The 24,021-nt window shown below is 44.0% G+C and overlaps 1 protein-coding gene and 1 pseudogene across 1 annotated transcript in view; one reads left to right on the top strand and one right to left on the bottom strand.

The window, feature by feature from the left end:
• The window catches only part of XKR4 (XK related 4), a 319,153-nt gene that overhangs the window by 85,754 nt on the left and 209,378 nt on the right, over positions 1–24,021 (bottom strand). The window contains exon 2 of the mRNA XM_060035146.1: positions 18,075–18,274. Coding sequence (XP_059891129.1) covers positions 18,075–18,274 — 200 coding nt within the window. The remainder of the gene's footprint in view (positions 1–18,074; positions 18,275–24,021) is intronic.
• On the top strand, positions 4,151–5,409 carry LOC138413867 (large ribosomal subunit protein uL4 pseudogene; annotated as a pseudogene).

Here is a 24,021-nt window from a genome sequence, read left to right as displayed (position 1 = left end):
CTGTCCATTGGTGAAAGTGGAGTGTTAAAGCCCCCTACTATTATTGTGTTACTGTCAATTTCCCCTTTTATGGCTGTTAGCATTTGCCTTATGTATTCAGGTGCTCCTATGTTGGTGCATAAATATTTACAACTGTTATATCTTCTTCTTGGATTGATCCCTTGATCATTATGTAGTGTCCTTCTTTGTCTCTTATAATAGTCTTTATTTTAAAGTCTATTTTGTCTGATATGAGAATTGCTACTCCAGCTTTCTTTTGATTTCCATTTGCATGGAATATCTTTTTCCATCCCCTCACTTTCAGTCTGTATGTGTGCCTAGGTCTGAAGTGGGTCTCTTGTAGACAGCATATATACGGGTCTTGTTTTTCATTCAGCCAGTGTATGTCTTTTGCTTGGAGTGTTTAATCCATTTACATTTAAGGTAATTATTGATATGTATGTCCCTACTACCATTTTCTTAATTGTTTTGGGTTTGTTATTGTAGGTCTTTTCCTTCTCTTGTGTTTCCTGCCTAGAGAAGTTCCTTTAGCACTTGTTGTAAAGCTGGTTTGGTGGTGCTGAATTCTCTTAGCTTCTGCTTGTCTGTAAAGGTTTTAATTTCTCTGTTGAATCTGAATGAGATTCTTTCTGGGTAGAGGATTCTTGGTTGTAGGTTTTTCCCTTTCATCACTTTAAATATGTCCTGCCACTCTCTCCTGGCTTGCAGTTTCTGCTGAAAGATCAGCTGTTAACCTTATGGGGATTCCCTTGTATGTTACTTGTTGTTTTTCACTTGTTGCTTTTAATATTTTTTCTTTGGATTTAATTTTTGATAGTTTGATTAATATGTGTCTTAGCATGTTTCTCCTTGGATTTATCCTGTATGGGATTCTCTGTGCTTCCTGAACTTGATTGACTATTTCCTTTCCCATATTAGGGAAGTTTTCAACTATAATCTCTTCAAATATTTTCCCAGTCCCATTTTTTTTTCTCTTCTTCCTCTGGGACCCCTATAATTCGAATGTTGGTGTATTTAATGTTGTGCCATAGGTCTCTAAGACTGTCCTCAATTCTTTTGTTGTTGTTGTTGCGGTACGCGGGCCTCTCACTGTTGTGGCCTCTCCTGTCGCAGAGCACAGGCTCCGGATGCACAGGCTCAGTGTCCATGGCTCATGGGCCCAGTGCTCCGCGGCATGTGGGATCTTCCCGGACCAGGGCACAAACCCGTGTCCCCTGAGTTGGCAGGCGGACTCTCAGCTACTGCACTACCAGGGAAGCCCCTGTACTCATTTTAATGTAGTATTGTTTTGAAACCAGAAAACAGCAACAAAACTAGACCTCCTCCCTTTTCAAGCCCTCACACTGCTTACGGGGACCAACAAAAACAGTTACACTCAAACATTGTCAGTTTCAATTTCTATTCCCGGATGAAGATGAAAGCTGATTGGTACCATGGCAACACGTTGCCTGGAGCATTCAATAGGTATTACTTGTGCACAATCTCGCTCACAAATTCTCTTTATAAGTGTTAGGAGAGGTGAGATCTTCTCCTAGAATGCACTAAATTAAAAATAGGCTGAAGAAAATCCAATTAGTATTTCCAGAAGTACCTTTCTGGGGTCTGATAATATCAGATTACTGTTTCACATTTCCCCCCCTGTATTCACTAGATGCAGGCAAAGCATTAGACATCCTGACAAGCATCAAGTAAGTGGAGAATTGAGGCACCACTGGGGCATGGAGGCGCAATGAACTTATGGAGTTCTGGTGTTTTTCTTTGACTTTTGATATTTCAGTTTGTTGACTTTTTCAATCCTTCCTTCCTTCCTTCCTTCCTTCTTTCCTTCCTTCCTTCCTTCCTTCCTTCTTTCCTTCCTTCCTTCCTTCCTTCCTTCCTTCCTTCCTTCCAGGAAGAAGCAGTGATGTAGTATTCCTAATTCCCTGAATTGGTAGTACAGTCTTGGTGGTAAGGTTGATAGCTTAGTTATAAATGATCTGTTTTCTCATTGTTTGTACCAAGACATCAGAGTTAACTATTCCCCATGTGATGTAAGAGGATGCTTCTTGAGTACCTGCCATATACTGGGTCTGATTCAGGGCATTTGTCCTTCACAATGTCTCAGCAAATTCTTCCAGGTGCCTTTCTCATGAGGTAGGGATTGCTTTCCCCACTCCTCTGATGAAGAAATAGATGCAGACAAGTAGCAAAATGAGCCGCAGCTCAAAGTTATTAGGTGGTGGAGCCAAGATCACAACACAGTCTGTTGAATCTGAACTCTCTCTCCATTCTGTTCCTTGAGGAGGCAGCCTGCATCTCTCTCTCATCCTCTGGGTGGTGGTGGAGGTTGGGGACAAGTGTCATTGTCATTAGGCATTATGACTTTCAAATATTGTGTTATAACTTGAGAAGCAGTCTGTCATGCCCTTTACCTTAAATACCATTTGCATTAGCACCCCCCAAAATGAAATAGTAAGGTACACATCTAACAAAATATGTACAATATCTATATGAAGAAAGCTATAAAACTCTAATGAAAGAAATCAAAGAACTAAATAAATGGAAAGGTATGCCGTGTTCATGGAAGAAAAAAAAGAAGACCCAATATTGGCAAGATGTCAGTTCTTCCCCACTTGATCTCTAGATTCAATTCAATCCCAATCAAAATCCCAGCAAGTAATTTTGTGGATATTGATAAACTAATTCTAAAGTTCATGTGGAGAGGCAAAAGACCCAGTACAACCAATGTAATACTGAAGGAGAAGAACAAAGTTGGAGGACTGACCCTACCCAACTTCAAGATTTTCTATAAAGCCCCAGTAATCAAGAAGTGTGATACTGGTGAAAAACTGACAAACAGATCAATAGAACAGAATGGAGGGTCTAGAATAGGCCCATATAAATGCAGTCAATTGATGTTTGACAAAGGAGCAAAGGCAACAGAGAAAAGATAGTCTTTCCAACAAGTAGTCCTGGAACAACTAGACATCCACGTGCAACAAAAATGGAATCTAGACACAAACCGTATAAACTTCATAAAACGTAACTTAAAATGGATCACACTAAATGCAAAATGCAACACTATAAAACCCTTAGCAGATAACATAGGAGAGAATTTAGATGACCTTGAGTATAGTGATGACTTTTTAGAAGCAACACCAAAGGCATGAGCCATAGAATAAATAATGGATAAGCTGAATTTCATTAAAATGAAAAACTCCTGCTCTGTACAAAACACCATCAAGAGAACAAAATGAGGGCTGCCCTGGTGGCTCAGTGGTTGAGAGTCCGCCTGACGATGCAGGGGACACGGGTTCGTGTCCCGGTCCGGGAAGATCCCACATGCCGTGGAGCGGCTGGGCCCGTGAGCCATGGCCACCGAGCCTGTGCGTCCGGAGCAACGGGAGAGGCCACAACAGTGAGAGGCCCGCGTACCGCAAAAAAAAAAAAAAAAAAAAAAAAAAGAAAACAAAATGACAAGCCACAGAATGAGAGAAAGTATTTGCAAAAGACAACTGATAAAGGATTATTATTCAAAATATACAAAGAACCCTTAAAACTCAACAATAAAAAAATACAACAACCCAACTCAAAAAATGGGTGGAAGACCTTAACAGACACCTCACCAAAGAAGAAATACAGATGGCAAAAAAGCATATAAAAAGATACTCCGGATCATATGTCATCAAGAAATGCAAACTAAACCAGCAGTGAGATACCACTATACACCTACTAAAATGGCCCAAATCCAAAACACTGATAACATCAAATGCTGGCGAGGAATTGTCATTCATTGCTGGTGGGAATGCGAGACGGTACAGCCGCCCTGGAAGACAGTTTGGTGGTTTCTTACAAAACTAAACATACTTTAATCATATAATCCTTGATATTTTCCTAAAGGAATTGAAAGACTTATGTCCACACAAAAACCTGCACACAAACGTTTACAGCAGCTTTATTCGTAGTTGCCAAAACTTGGAAGCAACCAAGATGTCCTTCAGTAGGTGAATGGATGAATAAACTGTGGTCCATCCAGACAGTGGAATACTGTTCAGCGCAGAAAGAGATGAGCTCACAAGCCATGAAGAGACATGGAGGGACCTTAAACGCATATGACTTATTTTCCTGTGGGAGCCGCCAGGGTGAGAGGAGCATGGCCTTCTAATCTCCCTGCCTGGCGTGTGCTCGTCCACTGATATCAGTGTACTCCGAAAAGGGGGAGTCATCCGGCAAAAATGTCACTTTGCCTGCTGTGTTCAAGGCTCCCACTCGACCAGATATTCTGAACTTTGTTCACACCAACTTGTGCAAAAACAACACACAGCCCCATGCTGTCAGTGGATTAGCAGGTCATCAAACCAGTGCTGAGTCTTGGGTACTGGCAGAGCTGTGGCTCGAACTCCCAGGGTTCCAGGTGGCAGGGCTCACCACTCTGGCCAGGGTGCTCTTGGAAATATGTGTCCTGGGGGCCACATGTTTGCGCCAACCAAGACCTGGCGCCGCTGGCGCCGCAGAGTGAATACAACACCGAAGGGATATGCCATCTGCTCTGCACTGGCTGCCCCGGCGTTAGCAGTGCTAACGTGTCTAAAGGTCATCGTATTGAGGAAGTTCCTGAACTTCCTTTGGTGGCTGAGGATAAAGATGAAGGCTACAAGAAGACCAAGGAGGTTGTTTTCCTTCTGAAGAAACTTAAAGCCTGGAATGATACCCAAAAGGTCTACGCCTCCCAGCAAATGAGACCTGGCAAAGGCAAAATGAGAAACCGTCGTCGTATCCAGCGCAGGGGACCCTGCATCATCTGTAATGGGTGCGTCATCAAGGCCTTCAGAAACATCCCTGGAATTACTCTGCCTAATGTGAGCAAACCGAACCTTTTGAAACTGGCTCCTGGGGGGCATGTGCGACGCTCCTGCATTTGGACTGAAAGTGCTTTTCCGCAAGTTAGAGGAGCTGCACGGTACTTGGCGTAAAGCTGCTCCCCTCAAGAGCAGCTACAACCTCCCCACGCACATGACACTCAGTACAGACCTTAGCAGCATCTTGAAAAGCCCAGAGATCCAAAGAGCTCTCCGGGCAGCACGCGAGAGGATGCATCAGAGTCCCGCAGAGAAGTCCAATGAAAAGCCTGAGAATCACGCTGAAGCTAAACCCACATGCAAAGACCACGCGCCGGAGCGCCGTTCTTCGCCAGGCCAAGTACCACAAAATCCGGATGGATAGGGCAGGAACAGCACTAGAAGCTAGATCAGATGAGAAGGGGCTTCCAGGCAAGAGCCTGTGGTGGGGAAGAAAGGAAAGGAGGCTGTTGGCATTAAGAAGCAGAAGAAGCCTCTGGTGGGAAAAAAGGCTGCAGTGACCAAGAAACCAGCAGCTGAAAAGAAGCCCACAGAAAAGAAAGAGCAAAAGAAGGCTGCTGCACAACCTTAAATTTGCTTATTACGGAGAGGTGAAATGATTTGGGACGGCTGATTTTGAATAAAGACCTGATTTTAAAAAATGCATATGACTTAAGTGAAAGAGCCTATCTGAAAAGCCTCCAGACTGTGATTCCAGCTATATGACATCCTGCAAAGGGAAAAGCTATGGAGACAGTAAAAAGATCAGCGGCTGCCAGGGATTGCGGGGAGGGAGGGATGAACAAGAGGAGAACGTAGGATTTTTAGGGCAGTGAAAATACTCTGTATGATATTATAATGATGGATATAGGTCATTATACATTTGCCCAAACCCACAGAGTGTACAACACCAAGAGCGAACCCCACGTAAACTATGGATTTCGAGTGATAATGATGTGTCAATATAGGTTAATCCCTGGTAACAAATGTACCGTCTGGTGGAGATGCTGATGCTGGGGAAAGCCATGCCTCTGTGGAGGCAGGGACTATATGGGAAACCTCTGTGCCTTCCCCTCAATTTTGCTGTGAACCTAAAACTGCTTTAAAAAATAAAGTCTATTAAAAAATGAAGAAAATATGACCACCAATTATAGGAATCTTATACTTTTTTAGATTGTAGAAAATATCTCAAAACTTACAATATGAATGCTAATGAGCTTGTGGAAAAAAGATGGCGTGGAGACGATGTGCTTAGAAAATGTACATTTGTTTTCCTCATAAATGTATATTCTTTCAAAAAACGTCAAGGCTGAAAGTACTTCACGCTAAAAACATAGGTCAGTGGACAGATCACAGTCTAAGTGGCATTTGCTGGAAGATCCCTGAGGTTTCAAAACCCTACTGGGACACCTCTGAGGTTAAGAGTCAAGTTGACAACACGGGCAGTGGGCACTGGCCGTGCAGGGCAGAAGTGACCGAGGCCACAGAGAGCGCTCAGGGGGAGAGCAGGCTCGGATTTAATTCCAAGGTTAGGGAAAATGAATTCAAATGGGTTTACATCCATTTAAAAGAGAAAGAAAATGTGAATTTTGAAACCTCATTTCATGGCAAATTTAGAAACACGCTACGGGTGCCCTTCCCCTTCTCCATGTGAGACAGGAAGGAAGGAAGGGAGAAGAGGGCCCACGTGGACCAGTTGACACCCCCAAGTGCCAGACAGGAGGTTAAGGTCCTTTTCATTGTTTATGTGATTCTAACACAACGTGGCGACTTAGATCAGGAAATTCTTTTTCAATCAGAGAAGCAAATTCTCAGTGTGGTTAAGGAACACACTGAAGGCTACAAGGTGAGTGAAAACATAAAAGATCAGTCATGATGGAATGTCTCCACGTTGGGGTCCTTTATCCATGAGAGGAGCCCTGAACCCTGGGCTCTGGTCCCAGCTCCACCTGCTACTGGTAGTGTCACCTTTGTTAACTCACACTAACCTTTGTTAACTACTAGGGTAGGAGAGCAGGAACTGGATCAGATAAGGATTTTGTTTTTGCTCTGCTTCTCAAGCCTACCGTTCACCACTCGGTTTATGCCTTACATTTACATCTCTTTCCTGAAACTTGTCCTCTTAGCCACTTCACTGATTTTCTTCTTCCTTCTATAGTCTAGAAGTTCTACCTTGCTGCCATGATTTTTTCTCCTCTAATTTGCAATCTTTACTTCTTTCCTAAGCTTGATCCTGATGACAGAGATGTCATCATTGCCTAATAGACTAATAGAGTCTAATAGACTATTCAGCTCTCGTCTTGGCCGGTCCCTCATGAGCATCTCTTTTGAAATAACCGCCTTGGCCACCATATCACCGTGCTCTTCTGATTATCCCACTTCTCTCTTACTTCCTCTGCTTCACTGACTGGTCTTGGTCATCATTCTTCTAGCATTCAAATCAGTGCCTGCCATGGATAGGGACTCAACAAATGTTTGTCCAGTAAATAATGTAATAAAGAATGATGATTTTTTTTCAGGTCTTAATGAAGACATTGTATTCCATTACTGAGCGATGTGTTGCTGGACCTTATATGGACAAAGATGTTCAGGACCCTCAAGCTTCAAGATCAAGTTCAAATCATTCCCCTCCTACTTCTGGGAGTTGGTAGTGTTACAGCACATGCACCTCGCGCTCTGACTTTCTCCTCAGGGCCCAGCAGACCTGCCTCCCAAACATTTCTACGTTCAAAATCATTTCTCTCATTCTTTAAGATCCAGTACCCTCTCTTTCACAAAATTCCCTATAGCATCTTTAAATTTGGAAAAAATGTCTTCTTCTGGGCTCACAAACCATTTAAAAAATGAAACTTTTTTCAAATGCTTTTCTTTAATAGCTTCTTCACTTATCTGCATTGAGTTTTAAAAATCTGTGAATTTAAAAACCTATGCATTTATTTACTCAGTCATTTCTCCCAAAAGTCTATGTTAAAAATATCTATTGCCTTTTTACATACTAGCAGATGTGTTTCAGCTTTTTTTTAATTTGAATTTTAACTCAATGTTTCAGCTAACAAAAATCTGGTGGTACCTGCCTTCACGGAAGCCTACACACTGGAAAGGTCTACACTTCAACGCTACCCTGGAGAACTTCACGCCCTATAAAACGGTCCAGGTGTGTGAGCTGATAAAATTATGGATGTTTGAAAAGTTTCGGAGGTTTGGAGTCTCCTTAGCTTCACGGACTCCCTGGACTTTTTCTACAGCTGAGTGGAAAGCTGTGGAAATTTAGAATCACAATGAAGGTGCTGACGAAACCTTCCACAGGCAGCTCTCAGCAGGCCTGTCCTTCCGCAATCAGAAGCTCTTTGTGAGTTTCGGGGAGTGCATCGCCATGTGGTTTTATACTAAGGAATGCTTACACACCAATTGCATCAGTTGCTCTCTTTTGCTCCTGCTTGCATCTGGCTCAGTGTGATGGGATCTCATCTTTCCCGATTGCATACATATAGGCTCCCATGCATGAGCGAGCAGTACGGTGACAAAAAGGCCTTTCTTAAATCAGTCAACAGGAAATGATCCCAGTTTTTTATTCCTGCCGAGTCATCAAGAAAATATTAGCCTCCATGTCTAAGGACTGCTTCAAAACCCAGTTTAACCCCAAGCTGCCCAATGAATGTAAAAGATTTCTAGACTCAACTGTATGCTCTGTGACGGCACAAGTGTGTCCTAGAGAAGAGGTTTCATAGTGAAAACTATTTCATCGGTTGTGGGCGCTTCCCTCATTCACCCACCCAATCAGAATTGGGTCAGAAAATCCTGATCGTGTAACTGTGTCTGTGGCTTCCTAGGAAAAAAAAAAAAAGTTATTTAGGAAAATACCATATTAAGCCACTTTTGAATTTTTTATTAAGTTGACCTCACTTTGACTGTGTTCAGCAAGGATTTGGGTTACTATTCACGGTAGTTATTTTTAGTTTTTAGAAATAACAATTACAGTACATCAGTATTCAAAGTAAATATCTGCTCTGAGTTTGGGGTAAAGGTCAGGTGAGTGGGCTGCTGTTTCCTTTGTAAACAAACGAAAATGCCCGAAGAGCGTTGCTCATCACCCAGCTCTACAGGGATTCAGTCGTTAGTCACCGCAGAGCTGAGGGACAGTGCATCCTGGGAGAGATTCAGGGTGAAGTCAGGATGAGACACTCTGTGCTTCGGAAAAACAGTCCCCTAGATAGTTAGATGTGTATCTCAGAAAGAATTTTAATGAACCCAGATTCTTGCATCTTCTATACATAGAAAAGCACTGAAATCATTAACTTGAGATGTCTGTTCTTCAAGACCAGAAGTACCATTTTACCAGGATGTATGCTGGACTACACGCATTCCCAGCTAAAAATCATATCCACCCTGGTTCCTTTCCTACCTCTTTGGAAGAGTTTCCTCGGAGCTAAATTATCTAAATTTATTTATCACCCTGAATAAAACTTAAACTCACAACTCCTACGTTGTACATTTTTTTTTTTTTAAGTTGACGCCTTGCAGGTACAAAGTGCTGAAAAATTACTGAAATATTTGGGGAGGTTGGAGGTTGGCAAACAAGGAAGCCACAAGAAAGGCGAAGGAACAGTGAGTGTTTGGGGACATCATTCACTGCAGACAGCCCTTATGTCTGTTTGCTTCTCTGTTGCACCAACCTCTCCGCAACTTTCCGCCAAGTTGCTGCTCTCCCAAGCCAGGCGTGTGCAATTGTTCGCATCTGTTCACCAGCTACCCTCACCCCATCCAGTCTATCACCCAGGGCCTGAACAAGCACGCACCCTTGCTCACTCACATCTCACTGAGAAGGAGAGGGAGAGAGAAGGAACACTGAGTGGAAAAATACCAAGATTTATGCTTGATTATTGGAGATAATTAAGTAGGACCTAAAAATAGTCACGCCCTTATTTCATATTATGTTCAAAATGATTCAAATTCAAAACTATTCACAGCTGTGCTGGGGGCTGCTACCACACAGAGTTGATTTCAAGCACTTGAATCAATGATCAGCAAATGAAGCTTCTCTCTGTTCTTCTAAGTATAACTTGGAGTGGTACCATGACTCAGAGGCTATTGAATGTGAAATAAAGGGATCAATAATATCATTACCCTCATGACACCCATCGTTTATTCTGCCAATACTTTTCAATAGAGAGGAGCAGTGTGGCCAACATGCCCTGTTGGGTGTGTGAGCCTCTCCTTACAAAGATGTTGATGATGATGAGTCTTTAAAATTCAACTCCATATATGTATTGGTCAAGCAGACTGGTAGTTTACTATTTTATTGATTGACTTATTGATAACCCCCAAATACTGAACGATGCAGAAACAGGCTGAAAAGTAAGACGTACAGAAAAATACGTGTATTTTTTAAGTATATATGTTGCTATCTTTTCTTTACTGAACATGACAAAATGTTAGGCTTCAGTTGTGACCCAGCTCAAAGGCTGCTCTTTTCATGAAAACTTCCCTGATTCTTCCAATATTCCCTGATGTCAGACAGCACCGCATTTCTACTTTCTGTGTATCATTTTCTTTCTTTCTTTTTTATCTTTACTGAAGTATAGTTGATTTACAATGTTGCAACAATCTCTGCTGTACAGCAAAGTGACTCAGTTATACACACACATACATTCCTTTTTTATATTCTTTTCCATTATGGTTTATCACAGGAGATTGGATATAGTTCCCTGTGCTCTACAGTAAGACCTTGGTGTTTATCCATTCTAAATGTAATCCTTCGCATCTACCAACCCCAAACTCACAGGCCAACCTTCTCCCTCCCCGCTCCCCCTTGGCAACCCAAGTCTGTTCTCTATGTCTATGAGTCTGTTTCTGTTCTGTAGATAGGTTCATTTGTGCCTATATAAGTGATATCATACGGTTATTTGTCTTTCTCTTTCTGACTTACTTCACTTAGTATGGTAATCTCTAGTTGCGTCCATGTTGCTGCAAATGGCATTATTCCATTCTTTTTCATGGCTGAGTAGTATTCCGTTGTATATATGTACCACATCTTCTTCATCCATTCATCTGTTGATGGACCTTTAGGCTGCTTCCATGTTTTGGCTATTGTGATCTGTATCATTTTCTATAAGAGATCATTTTATGTCACCAAAGGGCCTTAACATGGCCACCAACAGTATAGAGCACATTGAATAATAACAATTTTTTGGTCTTTCTTTTCCCTTAGGTTGAATTCCCTGAGAGCAGGGGCTACGCCACTTGGTTTTGTATCAAGTCCACCTAGCCTAGGGCTTTGTCACCCAGCAGACATTCATTCTTCCTTTTATTCAATGAATACCCACCAACTGCTTGTAATGGGCCCAGAGCAGAGGGTCCATGCAGCCGGGAAGTAATGCGTGCCGGCCTTTGCTGTGACATCATCACCCGCATCAGCCTCTACAGAATTTGTCAGCACCAGGGAGGGAGGACGTGCTGTGTTTTTTTTAATACCCAGTGGGCCTTCACGTTAACTACTATTGAATACATTTAACATATCCACAAAGCCAAAAGAAATCACAACTGTCCAGTGTAAAGGCTGCTGTTTTATCATTTTTGTGTGGTTTCGCTCTTTAAAAGTTTTCTTGGGTCAGATTTTTGTTATGTGTTTTGAGGAACCTATGTCTACTTTCCTAACAATTTTGGTTCAAATTAAAAGTCTTTGATGAAGCTGTTCTTAAAATTTTGTTTCATCAATAATGAGCTGCTTGGGCTTCCCTGGTGGCGCAGTGGTTGAGAGTCCGCCTGCCGATGCAGGGGACGCGGGTTCGTGCCCCGGTCCGGGAAGATCCCACATGCCGCGGAGCGGCTGGGCCCGTGAGCCATGGCTGCTGAGTCTGCGCGTCCGGAGCCTGTGCTCCGTCCGCAACGGGAGAGGCCACAACAGTGAGAGGCCCGTGTACCACAAAAAAAAAAAAAAAAAAAAACGAGCTGCTGCTTAATTGAATAGATTTACTAAAGTTTATATGGTGGGCACAATGAAGTAACAAGGGAAGAAACTAGGACACATCTTGGAATTAAGCCCTTCCTATTCCAATGGGCACCATGAAGAGCTCTTTCCCAAATCTCAAAAGATTTGTCCCATTGCCAGTCCTTGTCACATTTATTGCCCTCACTGACTTCCTGTGCAGTTGGATCAGAAAGTTGAGACATTGCGGAACTCTCCAGAAATGTACTTTAAAATTGCCAGTTTGACATTAAGTATCAAAAGCCTTCAAGCCCGCAAGCTTGTCCTCATATCCACCCATTTCACTTTAGGTATTTAACTAAGGCTGCAAAGATTTTCTTAATGTGTTTATAATAGGATTATTGATTATGGTGACTATAGATGATCACTTATCATTTCAAAAACATGGAATTAGTGGAAAAGAAAAAGAGAATCCCTGTGCTAGTAAATGACGCAGTAGTTAGAAATGACGTAGAATCACGTACATCGTCACGGACATACACTCATGATGTACTGCCAAAAGGGGGAGGTTACAAAATAGTACCCGTATTTCAATTCTATTTTAATGTAACATATACGAAACATGAAAGAACTCGATACGCACTAAAATATAATTAATTGTGGTAATATGGTAGCAGGTGATAAGGGACAATTTTTTAAAAACTAAAGATTAGAGTTATCACGGTGTGCTTGTTTATGTGCGATGGCAGTGATCCAGTAGAAAGGAGAAATTGATAATGCAGGAGAGAGAGAGGGTAATTTCATGAACAGGATGCTTATGTAGGTGAGAGGGCACGGGATCCAGCGCAGAAGAGGGGTCAAGAGATGAGAGCAGGCGCAGGTTACCCATAGTAAATGGAGGGAAGCCAGGTGATGGGTGCAGAAGGAGGTGGGGTTAGCGGTGGGAAAATAAAGCCGTTCTTATTTCACTGCTTCTGTTTTCTCACTGACGTAGGAAGTGAAAGCAGTGGTTTGAAGTGATGGAGGCAGATGGAAGTGTGAGGACACAGAAGAAGGAAGGAAACAGTGAGTTTTGTAGCAGGAGAGTGAATTTCAAGGAGGAACAATGTCGGATGCTTGACAGTGCTGAGTGACCACTTGAGATCTGTGGTCAGACGTTTCAGAGAGATGTATCAGTTGCAAACTCGGCTGCTTGGATATATTTAATGTGACACAGTCTCCATGGTCTAAGGCACTATGTGCCTTCCGTGTAGTGTCTGTGACGCAGCGTGAACTGCCCTCTAGTGAAGAACGGGCTCAAGCAGGGGCTGTGTGGTCCCTCTGGGTGGGACGGGGACCTAGACCTGCTCTCGTTTTCTCTCATCCCATCTAGAAGACGGAACAGCTCTTCTGAAATACACCCAGATGAGTTAGGCCTTTCTAATATGTTTTGTCACATTCTTTATAATGTCACATTACAAACTTTTAATAAAAAGTGAATTTTTTTTAGGACAGATTTTACAGCCCTTCACACACCATCATGCACACGATAGACGTTCGATAAATGTGTTAATGAACTTAACGAAAATAGCGACGGAAAAACAGACAGATCAAAAGGGACGGGACACAGCCCCACTCACAGGCTGACTCCCTCCCCGGCCTTTTCCCTCCCCTGCAGAAATCCACGGGTGGAGCCGGGTGCAGAGACAGGAACTCGGCACAGAGGACTTGGGCCTGGGGGTTGAGGGGTTCCTTCTCTAATCTCAGCCTCGGGAAGGTAGCCGGGAGTGGCTCCACCTGCTTTAGCATAAAATGGGGCAACTGGAAATCCAGTGGTTTAGGTCCTAAAAGTCCTCATCAGGATGTGACAAAGGAGGCAGTTGTCACACTCAAGGTGTCTCCTACCGTGATTGGCTGGGGACCGTGTTTGTTTAAGGAGAGCCCCTTAACCTCTGACTTCCCTGTAGTCTCGTGGGATTCAAGACAGGAAAAGAATAATTAGAAACTTCTTCCAGCCCCCTTTGCTTTCTTCCGTTCATGAAGTGTTCAGGATAAACTGTAGGCAAAACGGGCAACCATGGGGGTTTTGGATACGAAGAAATCGGAATCGAGGTAGGTGTCGGTGTCTTTTCCTGCTCAGCAAAGCTTTCCCGGGCACACGGCCTGTGGGAAAGCAATTGTTCCTAACTCACTCTGCGCATCACAGCTTAAATACACAGGGGGTGTAAAAGAGAGTTTCCAACAATGGCGAGTAAAGGTGGAAATTGGAAATGAAGAGCTAAAGCCATCTGGAAAAAGTGGAGACAATTGTGCTGCCAGGTAGGCACCGACGTGCACCTGGTGAGAGCCCGATTTGTTCTGGTTTAGACGGTTCCTTCCAGGAAGCGCTGCTCCTACACGAAGGCCCGGCAGCGCGGGCGTGCACACCTGGCCGTCAGAGCCATGCAGCCTGGGCCGTCCTGCACACGTTCTGGCTGAGAAGCTCTCACGGTGTGTGCGCGGTGACCCCGCACGGCATCCCGGGCTGCCCCGAGGAGCTTCCACCCCCACGGGCTTCCACCCCGTGGCGCGGCTCTGAGCAACGCTGCCGGCTGGGCAGGGCCTGTGGACACCTGTACGTGCACGAATCAGTACCCTCTCCGCCAGCTGGTCTACACACCCAAAACCGAGTGTTCAGAGCATCACGAAGCTAGAAGTGACTTCAGAGACCCTCCAGCCCAGCCAGCCCTTTTATAAGGAGGGGTAGCTTTGGTCTGTAGAAGGTAGTTAACCTTCTACCTTTGCTTGCGCCATCTATAAGAGAGAGAATCCAATGTCCTGGATGGGTTTGAGATGTTGCTTGAAAATAGGACTGACAGGCCTTGGGCCGCATCTTACATCTCTAACACAGAGGGCTGCATCCTCTGGCCGGAGACCAGCAAGAGCGCTTTGCCCAGCTCTGCTTACCACACGCAGTCCTTCTACATCTCTCTGCCCCTCCTTCTGTCCTTCCCGCCTGCCTTGCTGTCTCGCTCTCTCTCTCCAGGTGGGGATATGGGATTGGACTGGAAACAGAGCGCAGTGTAAACTGGGAGCTCTAAGCACAGGCCGCTGTACTGTCTCACGTTCCATGTGCTGTCTTACTTGTGTGGGTACAGTTGAGACTCCCTGAGTATTTCTTGCTCTCCAGAGACAGATGTTCCCAGGGAAATGCCAGACTCAATGAAGGGCAGCAATTCTGTCAAAGATGGCGGTGTGGAGTGGAAGGAACTGGATATTCATGTTTAAGTTTCTGCTCGGCCCTGATTCCTGGTCTCAGAACAGGAGCTGAATTCTCCTTCCTGGGACAGGACAAACCGAGAAACAATTATGCTTTACTTAGCTCTCCACTGAGCCTGTTGGCCTCCAGTACAGCGAGGCCTCTCTGACTTAATTATTCAATAAGTAAGGAGCCCTGAGAAAGGGTTTTCACAGCCGACAGGGTTTTAGGGCTACACCAACTTTCACAAGGGAATACAGATTTTCAGCATCAGTTTTAAATGTTGTACTTCTTCTTGTTTGATTTTTTAATTGGTTTTAAAAGAGTGTCCATCAGAGAGCAGTAGATGGTTGAAATTGGATTTAAAAAGCATTTTTCTTTCTGTCCTAAAAATAATAATTTTAGACATAGTCATTTATGGAAATAACTTGCAGACTTAGGACCACTCTTACCTGCGAAATAAAAATATTTTGAAGATTTAAATTCAGAGCTATTTGCATAGACCTCACAGCTTTCATGCCCTTGATTATGTGCGTGCATTGCAGAAAGTTGTTTTTTTACATATAAATCTTAAGAATCTTTTACCATAAAGATATGTGAAAATACGTGTCAGACTCGGTTCTATCACATTCATTTTTCTTTTCCTAGAGAGGAAAGGCTCAGTTCTTATAATGCACATCAGTTTAATTTATAAGCTGGTTCATTTGTAAGGGGGGGGTCATCTGTCAGCAGAGGGTTGAATTTAGAAGCTCTCTCTGCAGATAAGTTTCTCCTCAAAATGCAAGAGGATTGAGATGGCATTGCCTGAGCTGGTCTTCGTTTGCTGGAGGTTTTGTGGTGGTTGTTTGCTGTCAGGCAGTTCCCCTCTTCGGCCTTGTAACGCAACTTTCTGCCCATCTCCCTGCTTAAACAGTGGCAACCGTAAGATCAGCTCAGTGGCCTGATTCCTCATCCTGTGCTCAGTGACGTGCGTTAATCCTAGAGATCTTTGCATCCAACTGTCTTTTGACCCCCTTGGGAGTGACACAGGACGTATTTTCCCCATGGCTCTATGATTTTGACAGCAAGGCTCGCCTTGGCCAAGGACGAGGTCCCGCTCCTAAAGTCTGTAGCAAACCTGATGCAACAGTGAGCTTAGCCGCTAAGCTGGGGACACCAGGCATCCGGGAAGAGCCACAACTCCAAAAAACACATATTTTGATTCTTATGTTTAGGACGAATAATCTGATAAAGACAAAGAATTGTCTTTTCTCTATTTTTTTTTCTATAAAACTTTACATAAAGCTCTCAAACGGAAAAGGTGATCTCATTTTCTCACACCCTCCCTCTCCTTGCCTTCTCCATCTCCATCATCTTTAGGATAAAAACTTCTCTGTGATGTTACAGATCTTTTAGGAAACTAGCAGAGACCGTCAGGAATCTCGGGCCACCCAGGAAGGTGGCTTGCCACACTCCTCACTTGTGCCTGGGGTTTTCTCTTCCAGAGAGTTCTCAGGTGTGTAACTATACCAAGGGGGTGCCAAGGTCTTCTGGAGATGAGAATTTGACAGAGATTCAGTTTGATGTTGACTTTGAATTTGTGTCCTCACATACAGATCACCTCCTGATGCACACGCCAGACCCCGTAAGTTCACTGAGCGTTCACGGATGCAGTGGTGGAAGAGCACTGCCAAGGAGTTTGGAGATCATCTAGTTTAGTTTGAGAAACCGGGACCAGAGAGGTTAAGTGACTTGTACCAGGTCTCACAGCGAGGAAGTGAGATAAGCAAAGCTGGAGCCTCCCTCTGCAGCGTGTGGTGTCTCACGTCTAAAGAGACTCGTCCACGGATAATTCCCATGGGGGGGGTGGATAAAGCTCGCCTCCCCCAGGCTTTTCTCCTCTGATTCTGTGCTAACACCCATTTTCCCTTTCTTCCATTTTGCTTACTAGCATGGGAGGCTCCCACCCCATGGACCTCTTTGACTCCGTTCTCAGACTTCTTGGACTGAAGCTATTCTCGTGTGGAACCAGGGTTGGGCCAGGAATTCATAAATCAGTGGGCCACTGGCTACCAGCAAGCACTCCATCTCTCTTTTCCTGTACTATGCCTCCCTCCAATTAGTAAAGTATCCAGCCCAGGCTTATGTGCTCCTTGCTATAAAAAGTTATGAGGACCTTGTAGAGATTCCCCAGACCAACCAGATCAGATCAGAGGATGGCCCAGTACGTACAGCAAGTCACAGCAAGGCTCTGCTGAGACTGAAACAAAACGAGCACATTACAGAACGTTACCTGTTTAACAACATCTATTTCGTTACAGGATTGACGAATTACCAGGAAACTATGCAGAAAATGTTACCTATCCATCCTCCCCCAGCCATGTAGTCACCTGTCTACCCACTGGTCTGTCTAATCTGCTTCTAGAAAAGATTTCAGCAGCAGGTCCTACGGAAACGTCGGGGCGGGTCTGTTATCAATGGAATCGTCTTACCGATGAGATGATCAAACAGGACGGCAAAACCCCAAAATATGAATCTGACTGTAATATTCATTTTATAAAACTTAGTACTACATAAACAATACATTATTAAATACTGACAACATTTTCCCATATGACCTTCTTTGTAAAAATATTAAGGTCATCTTTATCGTTTCCTTTTATCTCTCGCCTTTTGTGTCCTAATATCAAAAAGAAATGGTGGCGATTACCCTAATATTCAAATATGTATTATATATTTAAGTTTATACATAAATGTATACAATATATGTAACAGTTAATATACATACAACATTAGAGAGGGCTCTAGGTCTTTTTTCAAATTTTTGGAAGTTATCGCACAAGCCAGAAAGCTTCAGTGGATTCTGTTCTCATATTGAGCAAGTGTAAAATCATACGGATTTTTTTTTCCTACTCGGAGGGCAGCTTGAGGGCAAAAAAGTCTTCCTGTAAATTACCCACGATAAGTGATGGCAAAGAAGAAAATAGGCCTCATTCACACATACAGGTGTCAAGCGGCCGACGAGAACCCAGAGCACCGTGACCTGCGTCCAAGGGTCACGGAACGGTCCTCGGGTTGTGAGAAGAGGAGCCGACCCCCTTTCCCCAAACGCAGAAAGTGAGCTGCAAGCCCTTACCTTGGAGGGCCTGCAGGCTGTGGGTCTGTACGATGATGCAGAGCTGCAGCACCAGCTGGGGCGCGCTCTCCAGGAAGGTGGCGAGCAGGTGTAGCATGCTCACGTCTGCGTACTCGTAGACCATCTTCCAATAAAACCTCCACCGGCCACTCTCTGCGCCCCGTCGACTTCGAATGCCTAAGTATATCGTGTGGAAATACCTAGACAGGAAACACAGAGAAAAAGAAAGACCGGAGTGGTAACTCATCCTTCAAACACCAGGGCTGTTTTTTCTCTTCCGCAACCGCCATACATGCGCAAGCACGTCCGTGAAACAACTACCTTAGTGGCTTATCCCTTGGGGCCCCAGGTTGGCCCTTATTCTTAAAGGTTCCCTTTGAGGAGTCACTGCAATTTTCGTCTTCGTTAAAGCATTCCACTGCCTTGTACTATGAAGAGGGAGGTGAGACACAGGTGTAGAAGGGATTTTCCACCTTGATAATCGACAGACACCCTTCCTGGTCAGTTCCACCATGTGCTCAATGGTCCTCAGCAGATGGATGTCTCCAAGGGCATGATGCAAGTCAAGTTCTAGGACGTATGTGTTTGTAAACCCTCCTGATGCCTTTTTCAAAAACTTTTACTATTGAAAATGCCAAAGCTATACAAAAGAAGAAAAAAACAGCGTATTGAATCCAAAATAAAATTACCCCACTGCTTGAAGAAAATTTCCTGATAAGAATCACCAATGTGGTAACCTTAAGTATTGCATATTAATTTTCCAAAAGTGTTTGGAAGAGTATGAGAATGAAAGCAGGCTTGGCAATCCTGAAAGCCAGTGCCATTTCCCGTTGGGTGTGAAAGAGGCTGTCTCTGAATGGTCACCACATTTTATTCTGACAAACTTGTATTTGTTCTTTAATACCATGAAAAAGAAGTCAAATTATCCTATGGAGAGAAAAGACAAGAGGGTATAGATACTACGAAGAAAGTAAAGTGACATAGTCTTTGATCTAATTACTGCTCTGGCTTTCTTGTTCTTTGGGTCATGATGTGCTCATTCCTTATGAATAGTGATGACGTTCTCAAAATCGGGTCCTTGAGTAACAGGCCGGCACTGTTAGGGAAAGAGTTTCTGAAACTGGTCCTCCTGCATCACCTTTGCTTCTGATCCATCCCCTGAGGGTCACATTGAACAAATCCAATTCATCTTTTCTACACAGCCTTTCTAATACTGGAAGACACCTCAGAGTCCCTAGAGATTTCCACTTTCCTCCCCTCCCTTCCAAAAGTCCTAGTGTCCCCAGCCACATGTCCCATGACCCCCCAAGTCCCCTGACACCCTGGTCACTCTCTGAACATGCTTCAATTTCTCCTTCACAGCACTTGGAACTTTAATTACTTCTAAATGTAATATGTATATATACAATGGAATATTACTCAGTTATTAAAAAGAACGAAATAATGCCACTTGCAGCAACATGGATGGACCTGGAGATTATCATACTAAGCAAAGTAACTCAGACAGAGAAAGACAAATATCATATGATACTGAAACGGAGCAAGACCCTGTTCTTCCCCCCCCGCCGCCCCCACCATGTCCTCCGCCTGCCTTTTGTCTGTGGAAGAAAATTAGCCAAAGAATAAGTTTAATCAGAGAAGTGAGAAAATGCAGAAACAGAGGAAAACAGTCCTAGGAGACCAAATAATAATAGTTTAGTCATTGAGCATAGTCAAGGACCTGTAGTTCCTCCTTAAGGGCTGTGGATAATATTCTGAGCCATATCCTGGGAGCTGTCTTACAGATACTGAAGAAGGTAACTACATGATGACCAGGCTGTAGCCATGACAGAAGCTGTCACAATTCCAAGAATTGGCCTCAGAGAAATGGAAACAAACCAACCCTGGAACTGAAGATTACCTGTACCTAAAACAATCGAGATGACGCTGGTCAGACCACCGACGACCAATTTCAAGATGCCTGTCAGAGCTGCCTGTGCTGTTTCTGCGTGTAGCCCCCTCCCTCTGCCTATAAAAACTCTTGCTCCTTGAGTGGCGGCAGGGAGTCGGCCTTTGGACAGGAGTCCGCCCTTCCCCTGGTTGCTGGCCTCCAAAATAAAGCAACCTTTCCCCTACCAACACTTGTCTCTCGAGAATTGACTTTTGAGTGGCGTAACAATATCACTTCTGTGCAGAATCTTAAAAAAGTGACACAGATGAACTTATTTACAAAACAGAAACAGACTCACAGACTTAGAGGGTGAACTTATGTTACTGGGGTAATGGGGGGGAGGGACAGATTGGCAGTTTGGGATTGACATGTACACGTGGCTATATTTAAAATAGATAACCAACAAGGACTTGCTGTACAGCACAGGGGACTCTGCTCAATACTCTGTAATAATCTAAATGGGAAAATAATTTGAAAAAGAATAGATACATGTGTACATATAACTGAATCACTTCGCTGTACACCTGAAACTAACACAAAATTGTTAATCAACTATACTCCAATATAAAATAAAAATTAAAAAAATAAAAATAAAAAAAATAATATGGATTTATGTTATATTTTCCCTCCCTGTGAATCCAAAGCTTTCTCCTGCTATAAGTGTCTTGATCAGGTGGACTGTAGGTCAACATTCCTAAGCTGCTTTGCCACAGTTTTTACTGATTTATGTAAAATTGGTTTGTATATTTTCCTTTATGTTCCATTTCATTCATTCCTTCCCTGAATCACATTTGAAAATTTGATTCTGGAACAGAAATAAAAGGCGATTTTGTCTTCCCATCACAGTATTATGTGGCGGGACAGTGGCGCCCCTGTTTATCATGGACAGTGGCGGGGGCGAAGGTAGGGGTTACCAGAGCCACAGGGCCTCGTTTAACACCTGTACATCACTGAATACAAAGGTTGCCTTCTTGCTTGAAGAAAGTTGACCAGAAAGTCGAAGTCCTTATAATAATTTTATCTGACTACTTAAAAATTCCAAGGTTACGCCAAAACACATGCCTTATATATATATAATATATAGTTATACAAGCATTATATATATGGGTAACATGAATGTGCAAAAGATTTCAGAATTTTAAAAATTCAGAACATGCAAACATTTCCAAAAAAACCCAAGGAAACTACATATGTAAAGACACAAAGATGAGGAAACTGCCCTGCGTTCTGATAAGAAGCGTATTTGCCTATGTAGCACTCTTGGCCTGAAACGCATTTTGCACGTTCATGTTACCTTTTCTTAGAATGACCTTGTCTCTTTTCTCCACTACGGAAAGTTACAGTTGTGGTTTAAAACTCTGCTGATGCATCTCACCTCAGAAGACCTTCCTTAATGACTCCAACCGAGAATCCTTCCCTGCACCCAACTTGAGCGTGCCGCTAACACGGGGGCTACCTCACTGGGTGGGTTTATCTGTTTCTGTGCTGGCTTCTGGTCCAGACCTCCAAGGCTGGAGGGCGCTCACTCATCACTGAAGCTCACCATTGAGCACTATTTTCTGTTCACGCTGGGATTCATCAAAGTGTGTTAAGTTGAACTGGGGGGAAAGTCTCAAATTCTATTTCTTTATAATTAGTCATTTTCATGAGACGGACCAAGAGCCTACATCATATCAGTTTTGGCTTCCAGCTGGAAGCACACAATGGCTTATGCGATTCAGTGGACATTAGCGCTGTTTAGAGTATTACACGGTATCAGGAGAGTTTTCTACTTTCTCTAAATCAACAGTGATGGACCTCAGGGGTCTTATGCCCACAGCTCAGTCAGCGTGGGCTTTGCTCAAGTCTGTGCTCTGAAAAACGATGACAATAAAGAGGCTTTGCGATCACAATTGGTCTCTTCCATCTTGTCAATATGTAAATGGTTACCACATTCTGTCACATTATTAGTTTTTCTCACCACCTTCCTTATCGGCTGCCGGAAGGGAAGGTTAGAAGAGAAGAGGCCCAATGAGTGTGAGTAGAAATGTGGACCATGAGACACAACTGTTCCCACCAGTTCCTCACATCACATGGTACGAAAATGTTTGCCCCACATGAATGGGGGATGAAAACACAAATCTGTACTTCAGTGTCAGGTTCCTTCCCCTCTGCCACGGCTATCTCCTGTGTGGGCTGTGTGGACACCAGCCCTCCAGTTGTAGAGCGAGTCCCTGAGAGAGGTCTTCAGGGCCTCAGCTCTTGTTCTACACTTGACCTGTATCATGCAGTTCCACGTCTGCTTCCCCAGAGCGTCCAGCCAGAGGTTTGACTCTAGGGAGATCTGGTTTCATAATAAGTTACTTCTCAGGGCAGGGGATTTTGTCCACGTTGACAAACAGCCCCAAACACCTCTCACCTAACTGGTAATACCAGCTGTTCTAGAGACAGAACATCAATGCAGAGAGCAAAGGAAGAATGGTCATATTTGTCATTCAGTTCTAACAAATGGGGACGGATGAGGGATTATTCAAAGAAGCTAGACTATTGTGTCTTTTAATCTAGTAAACTGCATAGGGAATTGAGAAATAAATATAAAAGAATAAGCTCATGGGTTCTTTTCCACAGAAATTTAGAATGACGTGAAGAAGGACATGTGTTCCAGTGAAAAGTCATTGTGTTCCAGAAACAGGAGCAGAACTGTCAAGTTAACTCTTCTGTGCAGATGTCTTGGTTTGTTTGTGTTTTTAATAGCTACCAGGACAAGAGCCTTGGAGTTACTTCTTGTGTTAAGCACCCGTAGGTGAGTTTCAAAAAGGGAAGAGGTTTTAAAACGGAAATATTCTGTAAGAAGTTATAATCCCTTTGGTAAGAACTAATGATGTGGTAGACGTGAGGCCTCAGGTCTGAAACTGAACCCCAGGAGACAAAGAGGCCCCCAACGAGGGAGAGCTGTGTAAGATGTCCCTGAATCAAAATCAGGACCAAAGAAACTTGGGAGGCGCTGAAGTGCACCCTTGGCCGTAGACAGCTATGATGGCAACGTGAGCCTGTGCTGTCTGCCTTCCACGAAGGGCCCTCATCACGGCTGCCCCTGCACCTTCACTCAGTGGATCTGACAAGATGCTTCCACTGTGCTCCATCCAACCCACCAGCGGAGCCTGGGAACTTACGATGCTGGTCAGAGATGCCGAGGGGACGCCTTGATATGTGACTCCACAAGTTAGCTTTTTTTAAAATAAATTTATTTATTTATTTTTGGCTGTGTTGTGTCTTCGTTGCTGCATGCAGGCTTTCTCTAGTTGCGGCGAGTGGGGGCTACTCTTCATTGCTGCGCACGGGCTCTCTCTAGTTGCGGCGAGCGGGGGCTACTCTTCATTGTGGCGCGCGGGCTTCTCACTGCGGTGGCTTCTCTTGTTGCAGAGCACAGGCTCTAGGTGCGCGGGCTTCAGTTGTTGTGGCACACAGGCTCAGTAGTTGTGGCACACGGGCTTAGTTGCTCTGCTGCATGTGAGATCTTCCTGGACCAGGGCTCGAACCCGTGTCCCTTGCATTGGCAGGCAGATTCTTAACCACTGTGCCACCAGGGAAGCCCACAAGTTAGCTTTTGAATGGTTCTTGGCAGCCATCTGCTGGGTAGACAGAGTCGAGAAGTTCATGGTTGTGAGCTGCCCTCCTAGTCTAATCCAGATCCTTCACATTGCATTATAACACATGTCTACTCTGGGGGAGGGGAGGATGGCTGACGGCCTGTCCCTGGAAAACGACCCTTTGCATACTTGAAGACAAACGCCAAGCAGTCTTGTCTCCTTGGCATCTGTGTTATTATGATTTAACTGGGAAGTATTTTCTCCCCTCTGATTCTTACAGCCACTTAGCTTCTGATCCAAGTTTCTTTATCTTAAGGTGGAGAGAACCGTACCTCCTTCACGGCTATGTGAGCGTTAAACAAGATGTGTCTCGTGCACGTGCTGTGTTCACGGTGTGCAGGGATGTCGCTGCACACCAAGGTTATCGGTGTTCTGGGCTCCTCTATAA

This window comes from Delphinus delphis, chromosome 17 (assembly GCF_949987515.2).
Source record: "Delphinus delphis chromosome 17, mDelDel1.2, whole genome shotgun sequence".
Taxonomy (NCBI): domain Eukaryota; kingdom Metazoa; phylum Chordata; class Mammalia; order Artiodactyla; family Delphinidae; genus Delphinus; species Delphinus delphis.
The sequence above is the reverse complement of the archived record's forward strand: the minus strand, read 5'-3'. Positions and strand labels throughout refer to the sequence as shown.